Source organism: Anabas testudineus, chromosome 9 (assembly GCF_900324465.2).
Source record: "Anabas testudineus chromosome 9, fAnaTes1.2, whole genome shotgun sequence".
In the NCBI taxonomy this organism is placed as follows: Eukaryota; Metazoa; Chordata; class Actinopteri; order Anabantiformes; family Anabantidae; genus Anabas; species Anabas testudineus.
The window spans coordinates 17,144,652-17,161,967 of NC_046618.1; the positions used below are offsets into that span (position 1 = coordinate 17,144,652).

The window sequence follows — 17,316 nt, forward strand, 5'->3', positions numbered from 1 at the left end:
CCTGCGGTCAGCAGATGGTTCCTCCGCTTCTTCAAATAACATTTCGGACAATTTGAAACGTAGGAAGCCACAAATCTGGATCATTTTTAACCATGACCGGGCTCATGCACCTCTGAGGTTCAAATCAAATGGCCAAATGAAGGAAAAGTCACTTAGGCCTATTAGTCGAGGCAGTGTAGCCTATACCTCTGCGGAGTTCATTTTGGAAATAATGAATAGTATGTGGATACGGAGTGAAAAGCCTTTCAACCCAGCATCAGTGGGTCGTTCCGGCTTAGAGAGAATAAATTCACATTTCTCCTCGTCTCTGACCTCATTGCCTCGGTAGAAATGAGACTAATAGCGGCTGATTTCATTTATTGACTACATTAGTGAATATATTTCTGCCTAACTTTATTGTTCCCCAATCTTAAACACCAATCTACTTATATTTTTAGAGGAATGACAGTGACTTGTGTGTGGATATAATATTCCCACTCAGTATTTTTGTAACACTGGAAACTGATGTTGTAACATATTAAACTGTTGAATTCTCTTTAATGTTTACGTTAATTAAATGTCATTGCTTTTGCAGTAATTAATCAGTGAACATATATGTTGTGAGCATGTTGGCTCAACATTAGACACATAATAATTATTCTGTGCTTAATTTAAAAGATGAAAATGCATTTAAAGACTTTACCGTGTTGCATTTTCATTGGTGAATACATGTTATGAACAGTTCCATCAATAGGATTTCGTGACTGACTTCAAACTTAAAAAATGTTGATGGTCACCATGTGAATTTTTCTAATTTAATGGGCTGTCACGCAACAGCAGCCATGATTGGCTTTTTATAGAGAAAACCTCCGACGTCCCCAAACCTATTTGTCCACAATAACCATGTGGTAAATACAGCGCTGCTCGGTCGCCACTAACAGACAGTCTGTCCAATTAAAAGTGGCCATCGATTATAGATAGCTGCCTGCTGGCATATGAAGGAGACAATGTTGGATGCTATGCCACTGCCAATACAGGCCGCACTTAGCCGCGCACTAACCAGAGCTGACACCAGCATATTAGATCTGGACTGGGTTAATTCACCTGCACTTGGCCCCTGTGTTGGCTCCATAGCGCAGCGGTTTACCTGCCCGGTCTAAATGCTGATCATTAAGTTGCTTCCAGCAGCCATGATTGGTGCAGAGGGGCTCATATCATTGATTAAAAGCGAAGGCTGATATCGCAGTTATTTCAGCTCCTTCCTTTTCCCCCCCAGCGGTCAGGCTGGAGAGGGCAAATGTAAGACACATTTAAGATCAAATCACTTTTGTTCACTGAGTAGTGTACGGAGCAAATATCTCATGCTGCGATTTCTACACGGTTTATGTTTAATGGCATTTTGTCATTTTAGTTTATTCTTAATAGGATTTCAGACCGAGCAATCTTGTCACACAACTTTCTGCTAAAATTGTAAATGAAAAACTAATAGATCACTTTTAGTTAAAAGCCGGAGGCAGTGAGAAGATGACAACACTAATTTGTATGTCTGTGTGGAAATAGGTCCGTAGCTCATAGTTATCCCTTGTTATTGTGTGTGAAAGCCTCTGAACCTAATTCCAATTTTCGCTCTCCTATTTTCCACCAAGCTGCTTTTCCATTAACTTTGGGAAAACACGGTGGCAGGTCCATTTAAAAAGCCCGTGCTCCACCCTTCCCATAAGCGCCACAGCTCAGGAAAATAAGAAATTAAGAACGGGCCTCATTTCATCATCAGCCCCTGTCTCTCTCTCTCTCTCCCCCCCCCCCCCAAAAAAAAAACGCAGAGACGGCATCCTCCAGTGGAGCTCCCGGAGGGCGGGACAGGGGAGCTTTACCTTAGCATATGTTCACTATTACAAGATGTCTTGATGGAACACAACGGAATGACTGGTAATTGACATAAAATATGACAAAGTGTTTGAGTCTTTCTGAGGAAAGCGTCGCGTATTACGGCGAATCAGCTCCGTAATGCGACTGATTAATGAAAGATCGGCCTCGCACTCACTCAGCTGATTCTGTGAAAAATGAGTTTTGTGTTGTCATTCCGACAAGCCGGCAACCACGGCCGGAAAAGACTATTAGCCGGAATCATTATCAATAGCCATATTTTCAAACTCTATTATGGCAATCAGGCTAGAATTTATTCAATAGATTTAGTTCATTTGGTTGTAATTGATAAATAATCAAAATTTATCAATGTACTTGCGCACATTTCACTAACAATCAGGGAAAACTGCCCCATTTACCAGCTGACTTGGTCCAAATTAGAGCTAAATTGATGATCAATTAATCTTGGGAGGGGTAGTGCGCCGTGTTTAGCAGAGGAGCAGCAGAAAAGTGGTGGTGCTGTGGATGGAGAGGAGGGAGGAGGAAGAGGGAGGAGACGAGGAGAGGATGCTAAAGAGAATGGATGGATGAGAAAGTGTGGGATTTGTGAAGTGAGAGACGAGGTGGGTGAGTAACGCACTGAAAACACAATGAAGCTGCGAGGTGGTGTATGGCCAGAGAAATACAACAAGTGTGTGGTCGTGCGTTTTGGTTTTATAGGTTTTTCTGCACTGTCAACTCATTTTTAGAAAGTGTGTTCGTTTGCACGTACTGTACTACAGTATATATATATGTGTGTGTGTGTGTGTGTGTGTGTCTATATGTAACTCAGAGGGAGTCGCACACTTGAAGTCAGGTAGATCACTTTCACCACGAGTCAGAGTGAGCAAGGTCAAAGAGACTGATCCCATTTATTCTTTAATTTGCTGAGGCATTAAATTGCATGATGTGACTTTGCTGCAGTTTGATAATTACCAGCACATGTTTCTAATTTCAAGCTACTCAGAGACACTACTGATCCAAGTCCTTCCCAGTAGGAGCACAAGTGTGTGTGTAGGAGCCATGTGCAAACATATAGCTTATGTACGTCTGTTTGCTGCAACTCTTAGATCACAAATAATGTGATGTAGCACTAAATAACCACACTCTCTGACATTTCTCTGTGAATTATCCTCCATAATACATTAAGTGTTACATGTGATTGTCATTTGCTTTTATTATTATTATTCCAGTATCACATACTCAGACAATTGTGCTTTTAATATGAACAAAACTAGGGTTGTTTTCCGGCTGCAGTGTAGAAAAGGCTCTCGCTCAGTGTGTCTAAGGCTCGCTGGCACCTGTAATGTAAGGCACTCATTACCTTCAATGATGCATTACAGCTTCCTAATGATGGAGCCACAGTAATGGACCTAACTAATGACCAGACTTAAGAAAGAACATATTCTAATAGCTGGAGCAGAACTGGAGGGGAAAGTCAAGGTGTCAGAGAGAAGAAGGGATTGGATGTGTGGACAGACAGAAGCTAAAATGACTGAGGTCAGACTGTAAATACAGCAGATTACAGGCTTCGCTTCACGCTCAGACCTTGTTAGTGAAATATTTTGTTTCAGTTTTAAATGTGAAAAGATTCAATTAGGATTTGTTGAATAATCAAATTGCATTTATGCATATTAATTAAATTAACACACAGGAAAAGAACATCCAGAGTGTGTTACACCACTTACGGTTGTGAGACATAATAAAAACACACAGGGCTCGTGATGAGGTAAAAATCAAACCTCCTTAGAAACGTTGAGCCAGTAAACTGTCAAAACCTATTTCAAAGAAGATTTTTTTTTTGCCTTAAGTCCTTTTCATCCAAAATCTCCTACATTCAGGAAGGAACTGCTTCGATTTCAAATTGCTCAACATGTGTTTGAAGATTTTTCCCAAGGATTTCCAACATTTTAGTCACTTTGATGGGTGCAAAATTGTGTGAATCTACAGTGGTTGACAATTACCAAATATAGGGTTTGGTACAATAGGGCAGGTCCAGTTCCTTTGAGTTTTAGTACAATATGATAAATTAACATATTTATCTATCATATTCTGACTTTGCTTGTATATTGATCATTGTTATTGCTACTAGCGTTAGCAGTCACGCTACCACTGATATGACACAGTTTGACAGGTTTGTAATCAAATGTACAAGTACACGTTTTGAAGAAATAAGTAGAACCAGGAATCTTAAAGTCTTAAAATCTTAGGTGAATGTGTGTGTATTTCTGATCTGTGATGCTTTAATAAAATGCCTCTGATTTTACAAAACCCAAAGCAAGAATGCACTTTTTATTCCTAGTAGATCTGTAATCATACTATCTTATCTGTTAGTGTCATCAATACTACATGGTGTGCAGTAAATATTACTTTATTTTGGGCTCTATTGATCTTCATGTTACTTATTCACTAATCAATTGAGTCTGACTCTGTTATTTTATCCTTTAGACTTTGTGGTTTCTGCAACAGTTAATGCAAACCTCACTTATTATTAATATGTATTCCATCCATCACTTGTCATTGGGGATTTTGCACCATTAACAAAAATGTTTAAACAGTGTTTAACACACTGGGTATTTCTCATCTTTCTTCTGTCCATCTCAGAATCCTAAACATAGAGCACCTGACCATGGGGTCAACTACTAACAGCAAACGTAATGAAACGCTTTTCACGCTGCTGAGACTCAAAACACCACTGTGTTAATGAACCTATTGTGACTTTTCTATTTTAATAACCCCCTAACCACTACCAAACACACACACACACACACACAGAAGAATTTGCCTCCACCACACCACCCTCTCCGTGACACACGCCTCTTCTTCCCCATTAAGGAAATCGCTCTTCTTTGCTGATTATTTTATTTGAAGCCGTGATTACCGCTCTGTGCACCAGATCACGCAGTGAGGGAGACCAGGCGGAGGGCAGCGGGCCTAATTGAGGCGTGAGATGCGCAGGGGTGGTGCAGCCGGGCTGGGTGGCCGAAGAGGGAAGCCTCTAATGGGTTTGTCTGCCTGTGGCTCTGCGTTGTCGCCTCTCTGCATCTCCTTTGGCTCGGATGCAACGCACTTATTGCTCTGCTTCTTATTCCTCCGACTGTCACCAAATCACCTGCACAAAACTACAGCGTGATTTGTTGGAGAGCCGTTTCTGCAGATGGAAAATCGATTGTCCTTTTAGATTTCTATAACCGAGTGAATGCAGATGCAGTAGGCCTGAACAGAAGAAACACCCAGTTCTCCTACTGGACCATGTTACAATTGGGTTGTGCTGTGAAGGAGCTTATCCCTGCATCTGCATTTTACTTGTATTATTCTCACCTGTTCTGCAAAAGCCCATATGAGCAATGGATTTTACGCAATTTGATTGCTAAAAAACTGCGGAGAGGGTGGACACGGAATTCTTGATCTTTGAAATTGCTCTACAAAATTGCATTTGTTTTTGGTGCGCTTCCATTAAAAGTGTCTCCTCGCGTGTAAACAGCCGTTCCGCACTCAGATGCGCCGCATTAACTCGGGAGGATTGTATGTGAGTGTGTTCTTACTGGGGAAGATTGATGTGGTCCAGTTAGGGAGGCTGAGTGAGACATAGACCCATTTCAAGTGGGTTCCTCTTATTACAGCAATAAGTTACAGCCTGAGGACAGCTGAAGGGAGATCTGCTATCCGAGCTGTTTTCATTGCAACAAACCACAATATCAATATTTATCATGTAGGTCTCCAGATAAATAGGCTGTCAAAAATGACTGCAACCTTTGATTTTTACACGTGCCTTATCTTACCTGAACACGACCTTTTATATGAATAATTTTGGATTGGCTTTGTAATAAAAAGGCTCAGCTACAAATACTAATAAAATAGTATAGTCTAATTATAGACCTGTAAAAAAACAGCTTCAACAGATTTTGATTGAAATCTTATGATTGAGGTTAATGATAATAATAATAATAATAATAATAATAATAATAATAATAATAATAATAATAATAATAATAATGTTTGTAGAATGTCCGTTTATTTATTTTTTCTTGTACAAAAAAGCACAATTACATCAGTTAGATAATAATGAATTGCAATTAGCTTAATATACAGTACGTGATCATTACATTAACTCTATTCGTCATTTACATAATAACACCCTAACACAAATTATATTACTGCACATTTTGATAATATTTAGTAAAACGATCTCTGACCTTCATTGTTGAAGTTCATTTGGAAAATGTAGGCTATTACTACATCAGCTGTCTTCACTAATTGGAAATCAAACAACTTCCAGCATACAGACCGTCTCTCCTGACTCAAGCCCTTCACACTCGCTGGGTTGGCCTTACAGCTCCCACTCCCAACCCTCCTCTCTGCTGGTCTACACGTCTGCATAACACGAATTGAGGATCTGCTTCTGCTGATTGCTCCTCCCGAACCATTCGGGAGCTGGTCACAGCTTTTCCTCATATCAGTGGACCATGCACCAGTCTTATTTCCTTAAGTTTTCACGCTGTGCCACATATAGGCTACTTCCCTGCGTCCCGGCAGATTGCAGTTGAAGAGCATAAAAGATGAGCTGCCTCCATGTGGCGCAGGAGGAGAGAGGAGTCCTCGCTCGGACGCCTCCTTTGTGCGGCTGCAAAGAAACCTATTTAGTCCCAGGCGGTGGTCTATTCACTAGACTCACCCTGACATCTGCCAAAAGCCCTCTCTAACCAACACTGTCTGCACAAGGAAGAGTGGTGCGCAGATCAATGGCTGTCCTGTTAATTGTATAATAGACCTACTCATAGACCTCTGCTAAGGGCGCACAATCGTTAGGGTGGACGTCTGATTTTGTTAGAACCAAACAGGCCTAAATACTTTTAATTGCGCCTGCGTTGATGAAAAGTCAATGGGAGTTAAAGCGACCGATCACCAATAAAGCTTAAATCCATCTGTACTTGTTTGTTTATTTATTTATTTCCCCGATTTGTCTCCACAAATCACATGCCAGGAGGGGAATGGGTGCGATATTCGTTTTGTTTGTGATCCAAACACGAGGTGGAAGTGGGTCTCTGAGGTGCTGACAGGAGGCCTGCAGATATTGAGGCTTCTCACTTGCTAAATTTTTTCTTTTATTGCCACACGATGGTCTTTAAACCAATGTGCTCATTAAATCTTTTTAAAAATAACACGTATAATATGCACAGAGTCACCATCTTGATCTTCTTTACGCAGCAGTTTGGAAAATCTCTCCCTCAAGTTATAAAGTGAGATTTTGTTATGTCTGATAATTCAATGACAACATATAGTTTTTGTTTGTTTTGTTTTTTCCCAACACCTCCAATCACCTTGAGGACAATGAATCAAGCCTGTGCACCAGCTCTCCTCCAATATTTTACACATACGTGTGTCTCCAAACAGGAGTCCTGTCGTGGCAAAAGCTGCACGAGATTAAACAAACACATTAAGATGTTTAACGTGGAACAATCTGAGCATGAAAAGCTAATAAATCAGAGGACGCAATGGCAGAGGATTGAATTGAATCGTAGTCTTCTTACGCGTTTGGGTCTGAGCGCGCGTGTGCGTGCGTGCGCATGCGTGTACAAAAAAAAAAAAAAAAAAAGAGGGGGGAGTCACGTCGCTGACATTTCCAAGCTCCTGCGCTGATTGGTTCTTATTTGAGGAAGCTCACGGGTTCTTTGGACTAATAAGCGCCTCCCCGTCGCTCTAAAGGGCATTATAATGCAAGGGACCTCATTTTTAACCACAAACCGAATTTTCGTTCATTTAGACCATGTATACTTTTTAAATTGCCCCGAAGTTGTAGGATTGTTTTGGAGCACATTTCGCCCTGGAGCGGTACGCGATGCTCTCTCACGCCGACCTCTTGGATGCTCGGCTCGGTGAGTTATCATCACTAAACTCCGGCCCTAAACTCCAGTGTAAGATTTCAACTTCTTGTTTAACCTTGTGAAGTGATAAATAGTGTGTGTAGTTAATTGTGTTACTGATAAGTGGTTTATTGTTGATCGCAGCAGCAGGAATTAGAATAAACTGACAGAAAAAATAAGCTGTAAAATTACAATTCAAGTAATAGTGTGTTTATGGAGAGAAATGTTTATTTTAAATTAATTTATTTTGTCATAAAAAAAGTTTATTATCTATTTTAATAATACTGCGCGTTATGATTTCCCGCGTATTTACTCAAACCTTTCACCCTCCTCATCCTCTCAGGGATGAAGGATGCTGCAGAGTTACTCGGACACCGAGAGGCTCTCAAGTGCAGGCTGGGAGGTGGGGTACCAGACCAGGGGCATCCGGGAGACATGGCCCCTGGATCTGACTCTGTAGAGGGAACCACGCTGCTGCCGGGAGAAGACATCACCACTGTGGGATCCAACTCTGGCGGCATGCAGGTGAACGGGAAGGAGCAGGAGAAGCAGCAGCAGCAACCGCAGCAGAGCTCCGGTCAGACTTCCAGCCAGCAGAAACAGAAGCGGCACAGGACGCGTTTCACGCCGGCGCAGCTCAACGAGCTGGAGCGCAGCTTCGCAAAAACCCACTACCCTGACATCTTCATGAGGGAAGAGCTGGCGCTGAGGATCGGCCTCACTGAGTCCAGAGTTCAGGTAAATACAAGTGCAGTGTGGAGGATTTTAGCCTGCAGGATGGAAACACTGGCGTAATGTGGCAGGGTGTGGCTTTGCGTCCAGAACAGATCGAGCATGACCTTAAAGTCCGAAAATAATCATTTGAATCTGTTTGAATGGCAGTGACCAAAAAATAAATAAATAATAAATAAAAAATAGATTCAAACCAGGAAGGAGAGGATTCAGCCACAACTTTCCCTCTGGCTGGTAAAAATAAATGTGATAAAATATTTATAGTTAATACCTCTAGTCCTGAAAGGTTCTGTCACGAAATTATAAACTACACCAAACCACAATTTAAAGTGCAATATTGTCTAGTCGACACTCGTTTTAGAAATCGTACACTTTGATGCATATTTTAGTTTAATTATACGAGTTAAATATCCCATAATATAAGAAATATAAGAAATATAAATATATTATAAATATAAGAAATATTTGCCTATAGGAATTCATGCCTCATCTAGACTTTTACACAAAGTCAAGAAAGGAGAAAAACTTCAGCTGTCTTTTAACATATTATATATTATAATATTTAGAACGCACTGTATAAAAGCACCTGTGGAGATTATTATTATTATTATATTTATTATTATTGAGTTAAAAATATTATTATTATTATTATTATTTAGTGCGAACGAATTTAAAGTCTGTCTCCACAATTATCTAGTTTTCACATTTGTGTGTGTGTTTGCGCGCAATTTAGACATTTAAACCTGTAATGCATAAAATTAGATAGATGGTATTAAAGCTTTGATAATTATCATTACAACTGTAAATAGGGTTTAGGAAGATATATCAGAGGACCTGTTCAAAAATGTTCTTGAGTTTTGTATTTGTATTTCAAGAATTTGTAACCAAATTCTTGAAATAAGAATGTGTGGCACTAATTTACTCAGCTTTACTTATTATTTAGTTAAACAATCAGCATTTCAGAAAACATGCGAATCATTTTGAAACAATCGAAGCTGACATCCAGCAGGAACAATATCTGGCTCTAATAAACCAAACACGTTATCAACCAATTGGAGTCTTATTTATAACGGTGGACGGGTTATTAACCAGTGATGTGAAATTCATGCAAATGATTCCACTGAAAGCAATAAAACCAGTGCAATCATTAGTCACCTTAATAATGTTTTATGTTTTTTTTTTTTTTTTCTTTTACTCCAGTCAGTGCAGGAACCTGGCCGCCCGGTGCAGAGCGCCTCCTGCGTCAGCGCAGCGTCTCTTTTTTAAAATGCTCCATCAGCGACGTCTTAATAGGACTCAAGAATATATTGTACTTTTTTTTTTTTTTTTTTTTTTTTAATGGAATGAGAAATTGCATTTTCTTTCCCCCCGAGTGTAATGGCTTTGGGTGACGTTTTCACGGATGGCTGAGCGGAATGAGAGCGAGGTTTCACTTTTAATACGCGCGCATCGAGTCGCGGCCTCGCCGGCGCATTAATCACGGCCGAAGATGATGAAATCTTTAGAAAAGCCCCACCAGGACGCGCGTGCGTTTTTGAGCCGTGCGCGCGCGTGCATGCGTGTGCGTGTGTGTGTGTGTGTGTGTGTGTGAGTGCGCGCGTGTGTATTGGTCGGTGAGACTGTGGACAGTAACGCGCACCATTTGCATTTAAGCTCGCCTAATATTTCCCGCTAGTTTGAGTTAATGTGCTTGTAAATAAGATGTTAGGAAGATGAATTGTTCGGCTCACTGACACGGAACAACAGTAAATGGCTGCGTTTTTGTTTGGCTCTGCTGTAGTCCACCTATGCAGTGTTTTCTTTACCATGAAATGAAAAACACTGTGGCTGTGCCTTTAGAAACGCGCTGTTATTGTGGGAGCAGGTTAGTTTGAGGCTGAGTCAGTTTAAGATTTACACCTGTTATTGAGCAGCACCACTGATAATTCACTATATTCCATTAGTGCTTTGAAGGTATTTTGAAGAGTCATTCGGCTGCGTCTATTTCCTGTGAGTTGTGAGTTTTTACTGGGATTATTGTCCTACTTTTCCCTCCATGACTACAGTTACATATTGTAATGAACCGTGTGATGTAAAATAAACTGATGCTGCCTCAAACACACCGATCAATATCATTTTAGTGTGGTGTTCCTAACACTGACCATGATCATCAGGTGGTATTCATATCGTGGCTGTAGGTGGGTGATCTTCAGTGTGACCCTCTGGTCGCTCACGGTCATGTCTTTGTTTTCCTTTCAGGTTTGGTTCCAGAACAGACGCGCTAAGTGGAAGAAAAGGAAGAAGACCACGAATGTTTTCCGCGCCCCGGGGACGCTGCTCCCAACACCGGGCCTGCCACAGTTCTCTGCCGCGGCCGCCATGGAGAACAGCCTGTGCTCCTTCCACGCCAACGACTCTCGCTGGGCCACGGGGATGCCGGGCGTCTCCCAGTTGCAGCTCCCACCAGCCCTGGGTCGCCAACCGAGCATGGCGCAGTCTCTGTCACAGTGCAGCCTGGGCCCAGGCCCGCCACCAAATTCCATGGGGCTCTCCAATGGCCTGTCCTCCAACGGCTCCGGTCTGCAGTCTCACCTCTACCAGACGCCTTTCCCCGGAATGTCGGCCTCTCTCTCCGGCCCCACGAACGTATCGGGCTCTCCTCAGCTGTGTAGTTCCCCGGACAGTGACATGTGGAGAGGGACAAGCATCGCGTCACTGCGGCGCAAAGCGCTGGAGCACACAGTGTCCATGAGTTTCACTTAGTGACTTTACAAAAACACCTCACCACACCCCCCCTCTCCTCCTAAACCCTTCTCCCAGCCGTACAGTGCGGCTCTTTTTCTGTTTCTATTCCCACTATTTAGATCAAAATCAGAGAACGAACGCGCTAATTCGGCCTGAGGTGTGTGAAAATGGAGACTGTATGTGACTTCATCTAGACATAATGACGAAAAGAAAAAGGACAACACTAATGGACAAATGGAAGAAAAGAATCTTGGGTTTGGGGTTATTTATCTTATTAATTCAAAGGGATTTTATCAACTATCGGTAATAAACACTATTGTAATGATCTCTAGACTATAGGCCCTAATAACAGAGAGCCAAACAATTGTCGTATTTACGTTTTCATTGAGTGTGTCTTTACGCACACATGTTATTGTGTTCAGGTGAAGTTGTGTTATGTCAAACGGTTCTTTATAAGATTGGATATACACTTTGGTAACAGCCTACCACACACACGCACCACACTGTAGGTGGTCCTGTTGAACTGGGTCTCTGCACTGTGCATGTGGATTTAAACGCTTAAATCATTTAAGGAGATGATGGTGCCCACTCAGATTAAACAGGTTCGCTTGCAAAAGCTGACCTCAGTCTCTGCTGCATGAGACGGGGGCGTAAATCTAAAGAGGAAAAAAAGAAAACTGTGATCTTTCAGTAGGTCTACTCTGTTTTAGGATGTTTTGTGTAGATAAAACATTCTTGCTATGTACCCGCTGGTCTTTTTTGTGACATGTTTTAACTTATTGTATGTGCTATTACTTGACACATTTCTTAAATGTTTGATCTTACAAAGAAATGCACCACATTGACGGGTTTGTACCACTTTAAAATGAGCAAACAAATAAAAGTAATTTTCAAGAATGTCAAACACGAATGATTCATGTCTCCATTCAACATTTTTATAATTAATATTTAATATGAAGTTCCTGCAGGTGATGTTGCTGATGATGTTATTGCTGTGGCGTGTTGGAGTTTGACTTAATGGTTTAGAGGATTATTTTAAAGTGGCTGAATTGAAAAATAACAAGGGGTTTGTTAGTCATCTGATGAGCCTGGCTGTTGTATCCAACAATGTGATTTTGTTGCACAAACTAACATCATTTGTGGTCATTGTGTGTGTGTGTGTGTGTTTTGTGCAGTGTTTGAGGGGTTGAGGGTTTATGAGGGGTGACTGGTCCCAGTGGTGGCAGACAGCAGCGGTAAAGATGTCAATGCTGTGATGTGACGGTCATTGCTTTTAGCCATGACGGTCATCCCAGGGAGCAGACTGGACGGACTCTAATCAAACGGGAGGGATCACTGACCTGCCTGTGTAGAATCCACTAGACCAGCTTGTCTTTTAAGGCTCCACCAGGCTGCTATGATCAGCAGACACCACACTGACATGTACAGTTATAATACAACTTATTATAATGTGAGATTGGGGTTATTATAGAAATATCTCTATATATATATAATAACCTTCCTATACCTGTACGGTGTTATGCCATTCAACACAGCAGTTACAGTTCTGTCATCAATTCTACTTTAAAAGGTTATTATTTCTGTCAGAAAGGTGATGAATATAGGTGCAGTCATTAAGGTCACAGTAGGTGGTGGTGATGTTTTGAAGAGGTGTTGTCACTGTTTTGGCCACAGTGTTCACCTGAAAGCTGCTGTCTTGGATCACATTAGACTGTACACATGTCCCTAATACCTGCCTAATATCAGCCTAAATCTGGGTCACAACGCAAAACACAACCAAAGCACACTAGACAGTAGGAGTTGTAATAATATTTGCTATTTTCAAATTTAAGTGGGGGCTAAGGCGGACTAACAGCGAGTCTATAGTACCAAAACCCAGTGACGCTTGTGTTGCAGACCTAATTTTTTAACTAAAGTTTCCGCACTTCAGTCAGCACCAACACAAGTAACCATTAAATGGGCCACATGATAAAATCAAAGGGAGTTCTGCTTATTTGGAAAAAAAGATGGTGCATACAATATGTTGTGGTTTCACACAACCTTTAAAAATCTATGTACACTTCTTTGTGTTTAACTGCACAGTGGGTCTGCAGCTAAAGCAACTCCAATAACTACCATCCAAAATAATAAGTAGCTGTAGTATTTATATCAAATTTATATATATTTTTTAAACAATGAACAAACAAACTCATCTGAGAAATGTATTAATCTAAACTGAAACATCACCATCATTAAATGTGTACACGTTTGCATCATTTCTGATTTTTAATTACACCTAAACAGCAGTGTTTACTGCATTCCACGCATGTCATGATGAAAACAAAATACAGATAAACAGTATTAAACAGTTTAGCCTGTACACCTTTTGATCATTTGACATTTATTTAAAGTTCTTCATTAGTTGCCCATCAGTTCTGTAATAGGAAAAACTCTCACCTTGTTTGTGTTTCATTCCAAATTAGTCTGATGTGAAATGTAATGTCTATAAACTCAGACGCTGCACCGAAAGAAGTAAATACAATTTTTTCATTATGAAAGTGAGCGGACCTCACTGTCTGTGTCAAAGATTATAAATGTCAACTTGAGCCTGAAATCACAGCAGCTCAAATTAATCAGCGTGTTAACCTCATCTCGTTGTCAGCGCTGAGGCCAATTTACGGTCACGGGATGGTAATTGATGAGATATGGCATTACCATAAGCAGACCCACTGCCTGTAAACTTATAATTGGACTTTCTGTAACAATGCAGGGAGGGTTAAACAAAAGATTAATCATAATTAACAAAAGTATATTACTTTCCCCATATTAAACAGTTGGTTTCCACCTTTTCTATTAACATAAATTTGTTTGGAATAATTTTCAGAATTATTGAAAATACCAACCTAAGTCATGACCCTGAAAAATTAATTTATTCCTGTATGTGTTTTCACATTTATGTTTGAGTATGTTTTTCCAATTAGCTCAAATAAAATAGCCTGAAGTCTTTCAACACACAGTAAGAATCATATTAACATATTTTCCTATAGCTATTTAGGAGTGTGGCATACAACAGAAAAACACGGGATCACATTGCAATTACATTTACAGACAATAATGAGGCCACACAAGTGAAGAAAAATCAAAGTATAATTGAAAATGGGTTTGTGGGTAAAAATAGCAACATTTAAATGTATAGGAAATAGACTGTGAAAGGTTGTTATCAGTTGTTTACACTCATTGAATATCACAGTCAAACAGTATAAACCTGTACCAGTGTGAATAAGGAATGAAAATAAATGTTAAGACCATTTATTTGTGGAAAATATTAGTGCAACCTTCTCAATTTCACATTAAATTTTAAAATAACTAGGTGTCTTTTGTTTTCTTTCTTTTTTTTTTAAACCTCTGCTTAACTCAACCCCGCTGTAGCTTTGAATGCGGCTGACCCACCCAACCTGCAGAAGCATGCATGTATGCATTGCAGTGTATTGCATGGCAACAGCTGATCAAATCTAACCACAGGTGAACAGAGGAAGCTGCAGCAGTGTCGGCCTGGGTGTGAGTTCTGGTGGATCTAGCTCTATGTGTGGCACAGCCCACCAGATCCAGCCCTGTGCTGACTACTGTGTCCTGGGCTGCAGTAACAGATGTGAAATCACATTACCCAAACGCTGCAATTAGTCTCACTCGCTCGCGGGTTAATGAGTTTGTGGAAATGTGCGACCCATTCCTCATTAGATAATTTCTCATGCACTGATGAGAGAGGGAGAGAGAGATGTGGGTATAGTAAGTCAGTGCAAATGGCATGCATACTGTAAAAGCAGCATCACAGCTGCCTGGGGACACTGCAGCTGGACAGTTGTGCGAGACTGACACTTGCATGTGTGCTTTTTTTTTTTTTTGTTGAAGTATGAGAAGGACTTACCATTTACACCGTTGCTCTCCTGTATCTGCACCTAATAGTCCAATAACAGGGACTCAGTGCACAGCTCCTGTCGCCTGCCGGGGTCACATCAGTCTGTCTCATTATGAAGCAGCTATGCTTATTTTCTTTCTGTGAGGCCGGCGAGTCTGTGTGTGAATAGACAGCCCAGGGCAAAGCTCTGTCAGGACACAATGAACAACAACAAAAGAACTAATTAGCAATCAATTACCGACATGTTTCTGTCCTGCACCTTTTGTCTGGTTAAAGTGTAGCGCAGGTTACCACTCAACATGTCCCTTTCACACACATGCCACCTGCCGCCTGTGTGTGTGTGTGTGTGTGTGTGTGTGTGTGTGTGTGTGTGTGTGTGTGTGTGTGTGTGTGTGTGTGTGTGTGTGTGTGTGTGTGAATTCAGCTTGTGGGGATGTATGTGGTCGCTCAGTGATATGTGGTTTAATGCAAGAGAATGTAACCTCTCTGCAGTGTGAAAAATCTCCAAATTAATCCAATTTAGGCCTTTAAAGGAGGTTGCTTTTCACTGTGTCTGTGCCTAAGAGCGTAAAAGATAGTTGTTCATTAGCCTCATCTGTGCCAATCAGTCTCTAAACTCTCCTTTCTTGTGTCTCATTGTTCCAATTACCTGTAGTTGATCTAAGTTTAGACTGAGCAGGAAATTTCTTACATTAGAAAATTGTAATCTACATCCTTATAAGAGCCAGCACAGATAACGCAGATTTCTCTAATTTGGGCATGTGGCTTGCTCATTTCAGCATCTCCCTTTTCACTGCTGTGTAACACACACACACACACACACACACACACACACACACAGTGACATCTGGGGGGAAAGTGTGCTGCGAGGAGGCTGCGAGTGCCTCTCATGATAACAACTCTGCATCTCAACAACCTGCATCTATCATCATCAACACCAACATCTGCTCTGAGCCTCAGCCTTAAATCTCTTTCTACCCCCCCCCAAAAGCCCTCTTTCTACCTCTTCTCCTCTCTCCCCCTTTCTTACTCTCTCCTTTTCTTCATTTGCTTCCATTCAGTAAACATCTTTTTCTCATGAGAAGCGTGGGCTGTTGTGCTTTCAACAACTTTGCTCAGTCTGCTCTCATCCAGATTCCCTCCTGCAGAATGCGTGGACGTGTTTTCGTTTCAACCATTAAACCCTTAAAATCAATATTTAATGATGATGTTATCAGTGCTTTTATGTGTAATTTGGCCAGATTGTCAGTATGAATGAGATACTGTCAGCTTTATGGCGTCAAACATTTATTTTCTGTTAATGGGTGCTCCTGGTGGTACACAAACTAAAACCCAGTGGACGTCTGATGGATTTGTCTGTTTCATTTCTTTTCACGCATGCATTCACAGCCATACGTGCATGCCTACAGAGTGCATATTATCTCTAACCACACACACACATACACAGTTTATTATATAACAATTTGAAAAGTGCAAAAAACAAGAAAGCTGCAAATAAATGTAATGACTGAGGCAATAAATGAGAATAAATTGTCTCCCATTGGTTTCCTTTAAAATACAGTCAATCAGAGAAACTTTGTTTGGAAAATGACAGCACTGCCTGATTCTGACATTTTCCAAAGCTATGACAATTACTTCATCTCTTCAGCTCTGCCAACATTGTTGAGAGGCAATGATCATGATATTTTTCTGAGTGATTTTTTTCCCAATAACAAGCCATTTTTAATCCAATTAGGGGTGCTAACGTGAGAGGCATACTACCACAGCCCCTGGGACAGATGAGAGAATATGCAGGACATTTATCCCGACAGTCAATATTGGATTTCTCACTAAGCAGCTGTGCCTGCTCTCTCTGACATTCTCCACCTCTGCACAGTGATCTGTCCTGATTAAACTAGCTTTTCTACTTTATCAAGATTCATTACATGACCTGGTCATGCATGGAGCTGAAAACCAGGAATAGAAAAGTTGCATGCTTCGTGTTGGGGTTTTCCTGCTGTAATGTTTCTCTGAATTCAACTGTTTAGTGAAAAATGATATATCAGGTGACTCTTATTCAGATCTTCGTTGATGTTTGTGAAACTGTATGAGCAGATCGGTGTGTTATGGTAACCCCCCAAAACTTTCCTCACTCAGACTAAAGATGGATTAGATGACTTTTCACAAGTTGAACTTGACTGCAGGTGGTTAAACTGCTTTTGTAATGAGTTGTACTTC

At 40.9% G+C, this 17,316-nt stretch overlaps 1 protein-coding gene across 1 annotated transcript; it reads left to right on the plus strand.

Moving 5' to 3' along the window:
• The first annotated feature begins 7,666 nt into the window (after positions 1 to 7,666).
• LOC113150988 (homeobox protein orthopedia B-like) lies at positions 7,667 to 12,045 on the plus strand. Its single transcript, XM_026343770.1, has 3 exons — positions 7,667 to 7,760; positions 8,092 to 8,486; positions 10,719 to 12,045. The coding sequence occupies exons 1-3, from the start codon at positions 7,724 to 7,726 to the stop codon at positions 11,220 to 11,222; spliced, it is 936 nt and encodes a 311-aa protein (XP_026199555.1). The 5' UTR covers positions 7,667 to 7,723; the 3' UTR covers positions 11,223 to 12,045.
• The last annotated feature ends 5,271 nt before the right edge of the window (positions 12,046 to 17,316 follow it).